This window comes from Haliotis asinina, chromosome 14 (assembly GCF_037392515.1).
Source record: "Haliotis asinina isolate JCU_RB_2024 chromosome 14, JCU_Hal_asi_v2, whole genome shotgun sequence".
Lineage (NCBI taxonomy): Eukaryota > Metazoa > Mollusca > Gastropoda > Lepetellida > Haliotidae > Haliotis > Haliotis asinina.
In genome coordinates, this window is record NC_090293.1 from 20771144 (window position 1) to 20777143 (window position 6000).

General features: G+C 37.0%; 1 protein-coding gene across 1 annotated transcript in view; it reads left to right on the top strand.

The window, feature by feature from the left end:
- LOC137261859 (inactive phospholipase C-like protein 2) overlaps window positions 1–5302 on the top strand; it is a 69496-nt gene extending 64194 nt beyond the window's left edge. The window contains exons 21-23 of the mRNA XM_067799663.1: window positions 3397–3492; window positions 3940–4072; window positions 5170–5302. Coding sequence (XP_067655764.1) covers window positions 3397–3492; window positions 3940–4041 — 198 coding nt within the window. The 3' untranslated portion in view covers window positions 4042–4072; window positions 5170–5302. The remainder of the gene's footprint in view (window positions 1–3396; window positions 3493–3939; window positions 4073–5169) is intronic.
- Window positions 5303–6000: the final 698 nt, after the last annotated feature.

The window sequence follows — 6000 nt, forward strand, 5'->3', positions numbered from 1 at the left end:
GCACAAAACATGCACCAGTACCCCATATGACTAGTAGCTCTATTTTAAGTACTATTTAAACATTCCTCAAGATTAAAATTTATTTAGTATCCTTATTTTCCTAAGCTTAAAGGGGCACTGATGTGGAGCAAATAATGTTTCTCGCCAGCGGTCTGATTATGAAACCAAACTGCAAATTGGTCAGCGCCCGCTCCCTCGACCGTGACGGACAAAGGGACTGGGGCTCCTGTCCATATTAGCAGAATTTCTTCACCTAAACAGTCAGGAGGCCGGATGCCCATCATATGCCATTATTTCAAAATATCCATGGTATTCCTTGTCTGATCGTAACAAAATACCCCAGCAGTGTAGTTTTTTTCGGATGCTTGGATGGTATAGTGTCTGATCCAACTTGTTCCTATTTCTGTGTTTTTAACCTCGATATTTAATCATGTTGCGTGAAAATATGATGTCTACAAGCACGTAGCAAGTCATTTGTTTCAGTCTGAAAGATTACAACGCTTTATATTCAGGTAGTTTTCAGTGTTGGTTCAGCTGTGATAGCAAATATCGTACGTAAATTTTGGTACCTATGGTAGTTACCCTGGTTTATCATTTATGATAATAAAAACACACGGTTGATTTATTTGACTTCGTAAACAAAAGATGATGACTTTGCCTTTGGTAGAAAAATGTGAAAATTTTCTTACGTAAAAAAAACCAAACTTATTACACCTGTTTACCCAAGTACACAGCAAATGCCTGTATGTATTCCTTATGTAACAAAGTTCCGTTGGTATCCTCAAACTGGTTCGGCCCATAAGTGTTTTCAGGCTGCATGTGACATAGAGATTGCATCTTCCTTGCTGAAACTCGCAATCTCTTCCTTGCTGTAACTCGCATTTGATAGTGTAAACCTACACATGTTATTTGTCATCATTCTGTGGATTCTGTCCATTAATGAATTTATAACAGGTATAATTAGTAGTAACACCACTTCGGTTACTCAACAAAGGTTCCCATTTGGCATTTCGCCTGTCTGGAGTAAATACTGAACATTATAAATTAAGGTCTATAATGGCAAATGTATTGCATGTTATGTAATATGTGCATGTAAGTGATGCAAGAGGGTTTATCAGCTGAGTTACAAAAACAAACATTGATCAAAGGATTAACCGATAACACCCTGATTGATTAATTACTTTTATATGCTAGCAGGTTTGTCTAAAGGCAGTGTGTGTAGATGTACTAATTTATACTGACTACACCCTGTCGTAAAGTGCCAGTGTAAAAACAATATCCTACCTTTAAAGAATTAACCACCCCTGCATTGATTGATTGATTGATTGATTGTTCATTATTGGTTAACTAAATTACTTAGAATGGTGGACATCATACAATTAGTTGCCAGGTGTGCTATCTTGGGTGACCAATGAGAGGTTATCAGGTTTTCACCAATGTAAAAGACGTGAAACAATGTGTTACCTTTTCGCAAATTAGCCTGTTGTAAGACACAGAGCAGGATTATTTACCAGCTGCAGATGAATGGAATACGGTTGCTTTTATGTGGATATTGATGGATACATTCCTGAACAAGGTAGTAGCCTGACATTGTTGCTGAAAAATTAGTCTGGTTTACATTCATTATTCGCATTTTGTTTTAATTTATTTGTTGTAGCATTCAGCAGAATCTATATGACGGAAAACACACACTTGATCGCGTATGTGTGTGAAATAGGATCCACATTGGCAATCTATACAACGTATAAATGTTGCTGTTGTGTTAGAAATTTACTATAAGTATAAGCAGACCATGTGTTAATTTATTAATTTTCAAAATCATACGAATATGACAATAAACTAATTAGGGTTATGAGGCAAAATATAGAGACATACATTGACTTCGTTTTCTTTCCGTCCTAATATTTTTTTACCATTTCTACCACTGGCAGATGATTAACCTTCAAAATGTTTCATTTGTTTTCATAATACATTTGTAATGAAGTAAAAATGACTTCGCCTTACTTGATCTGTCTATAATTAAACTATCAGTTGCGCATACAGAGGTCACGAACCAGTCACGAGTTCTGGGATATCATCCGGGTACTCACGGGAGAAAAACAATAACAAAAGTTATCATCCAGTTCACGGAAATTGCTCCTCATCAGTGCCCCTTTAAGAATTGCAAAAATGTTTTAATTCGGTTTCAAATTTTGGCAGTCACTTATTGCAAACAAACGTCAACCTCGGGGCTACTTTCAATAAATCCCTGATACTTGCTGTATTGCTCTTTTGTAAATGAACCTGTCATCTTGCTACTGGCCAGTGCGACATCGTTTTTTGTTGGTTACCCAGTCATGTTGGCATTTTCGGGAACACAATGGCTGATTTTACAGTCAAGCCAGCACCCAACAAATCTGTGACGGCACTTCTTATTTCATACTCTGGTTACAAAGTTAGCATGAGAACCTACATTCATGATCAGATGCAGAACTGGGAGACCCAAGTAGGTATTAATAAGTTACATGAAATAAAACACTATATCGGTTACACCTGCTTGGGCTGTTAGTCAAGATATGATGAGGTCTTCTTGCTATATGTCGCATTGGTCATACAAGATATACTCACGAATATTCATTGAAAGGCAAAATCCTCAGTTCTGTATCCCTTGTGATGCAAGAATCTCAGTGAAGCATGTCCTGTTTGACTGTTGAATATTTCATTACAAGGGAAACCTATTTCAAATCATGAACTATGAAGGATCTTTTTACTAGTAACAGTTCTCATTTAATTGTTGCATTTTAGAAGCATTACATTCGTGAAATGATTTGTACATAGGTAAATATTTTATTGTTGATAGTTTAGATTAGTGACTGAGTTTGTTTGTGGCTGTACACTCAAATGATGTTGAAGTATTTTAAAATTGTAGCCCTCCTGAGAGGTTAAGCAAGTCCCAAAACATTCAACAGATATTTAAATTTATCAGCTGTTATAAACATATTTTTGTGATTTTAATTTGAGCTAAATTTGACCATAGTCACCAGCAGCTGAAGAGTCGATATATATCCAACTAGGGTCCATTGCAGGTAGTAAAAGTACTGTCAGTCCCCATGATCCCTAGTATAGTGATGTACCTTCAGCTGTTGGTGATCTGTACCCAGTTTTTACACTGTACTGTCCAAATAGTGTTATTAGTTTTAACTTTCTATACTAGTTTTAGTTGTAACTGTGATATTGTAGTTGTTTCACTGTGCTTTGACCACAGGTTTTTATAGTATACACATATTTGATTTCAATATTGCATGTGTTCTTGTCACAATATGGCTGAAATATTGCTTATGTGATGTTAAATCTTAACTTACTCACTTTTTGTAAATGCACCAAACATGAGAAAATATTTTCAAACTTCCTACACAGGCAACAGAGAACTTTGCATGGAACATCCGAGTGTTGAAAGGTCAGGCTGACCTGGTGATGCAGGCCAAGAAGGACTGCCAAGAGTACATCAGACAGGTAGGTACCACGATTCTCACTCCCTCAGCCGTATATGATTCTGTCTATTGCTGTAATATAGGGGTTCCCAAAGACTACACTGTTTGCTGTATGAAGTTTCAAGTTGGGACCAGACAACCCAATGATTAACAGCATGAGCATCAGTCTAAGTAATTTGGGATAGGATTACATGTGTCAAGCGAGTCATTGAGCCTGACCACCTGATCGTGTTTGTCACATCTTTCCACCCAAGTTGTGGGGAGCTGATACTGATAGTTAGTGTGTTTGAGGTTCCAGTTACCTAGTTCAGACATTACTGCTACAGAATTAAAAAGAACCAGAGTTGTTTTCACAAATGGTTACATGTACAGTGTACGTTGTTCTCCTTCATAAATATTTGTGTAAATCCAAACTTAGTGACTCGCTACCAAGATGGCAGATACTGAAGATTTTCTATTTCCTCTTCAGATTAAGGAGGCTGCCGTTTCAACAGGTCTGTCGAAGGAGTCAGCGAGAGCTGACGTCTGCAACAACCATCAGCCAGAAAACCCGGTAATCTCGGATGGATGATTCAGGTGAATATTGCTGAAGGTCATGCAAGGTGGGTTATTGGGAAACAGAAGCAGGCAGTTAGCTGGAGTGGTCAGATCTGGAATCTGTTTGCCATCCAGTTGTTTAAACCATTTTGCACCAATACACGACAGTTCAGATCTGTCAGCTGTAAACCAGGTCGGCCTATTGAGGAAGGGCATATTCAGTGATCATAAATATTGCTTCTAACAAGCTTTATATTTAAAATGGATAGAAATATCATTAAAACGCTCACACATTATCAGAAATGACACTGTAACTTGATAATGCCTGCAAAATGCTTGCAGACAATCCATTATCAAGCCCGTTGTTAGATGACATAATAACAAGCTGAGCTGTGGAAGTACAATCACCAAGGGCTCTTTTGAACTTGGGTTCACTTTTGACGATATATCTGACTCACATTCGTCACATGTACCTGCGCCAGTATGTACTTTCTTCCCAGTGCCAACCATAACAATTGTACCATAAATTACAACATACAGTAATGAAAATATCCACTTGAAGTCTAACGTTGCTGAGCACAGAAAACAATGGCAGCTGGTAGTATGGGCAATGGTCAAGGTCAGTGTCATCACTCTCAATGATGACATCATCTGTGTTTTTCTATGACATGTCTATATTTGTAAAAAGTGTGTCAGTGACCTCCATCGTTTGTTGTTAACAGTAAATGCTTCAAAATCGATGCCATTGTTTTTTATTCTTATTTTATTAAAAATTCTATTCATTTCAGCTATAATATTGGGCTCCTGCAAATGATAATGCCCTGAAAAATAACGTTAAACTTATAATAAAGAACACCCAATTCTGTCATTTTTATATCGTTGATCAGATAGGCCATGACAGTCATGAACATGTGTAACATTTGTCATGTTTGGGATTACACTTTCTTGGTAAAGTACAAATTCTAGACAAATTGCTAAACAGTGGGGAAATAATGTGGTTCAGGGACTTTGAGACGGTCTAACAGAACCACATGCTACCTTCATTTTGAATTGCCAGTACTGGTAATTGACTAATGCCTGGTCTCCCTTGTAACTGACACCATGATATGACAGCGTTAACAGAACTCATTCAAAATATTTGTTTTTCGTTTTGTTTCAGCAGCCCTCAATTCTACTGACAGGAGTTTACACCAAATAAGCTGCCTTACGCTCTTTGTTTGACAAGCATGGAGTAAAACAGACCCCAATAGTCCCAACCAGGAAAGAAATGGAATACCTCAGCTAACCAAAACAAAGACAGAACCAGCCTGGCAGGGGCTTTATAATCTGTGAATACAAAGAATATATACATTTATTTGTTAAGTGTGATGCAGGTTAATGTGTATGTCAGGTCAGATTAGAGGTGTGGTATTGAAATGGAATATACATGATATTGACATGGCAGATGTATCATAATGACACGGGATATATATGATGTTGGAGTGGAATATGCATGTAGTTTCATGAATTTGATGTGATCAACATTTTGTATACATGATATTGGTGTGTTATATCATGGTATGTGATAGAGGGATCTATCATATCTGGACATTGTGCAGGGATTATAAATAAGATATTGACATGCTATGAAAATGGCCATGAGTTATGAGCAGTTATTGCAGACATGTGTATGGCCAAGGAGTTGATCATCTTCTACATTGTATTAATGTACAATATTCGCATGTAAAATACATGACATCGACATCCTATGTACATGGTTTTAAGAACAAACACTCTTCTGCTTTATATTAATGTACATTTCTGTCATGTAATATACTTGATATTGACATGTTGTTGACATGATAAACATGGTCATGACGTACACTGTTATATATTGTATTATGTACAATACAAACATGAAATATACATACTATTTACATGCAGTCTAAGTAAATTTCGTTTCACTCCACCACAGAGTCTAACAAAACCTAGTAGAAGGTCGCGTCAGGTAACC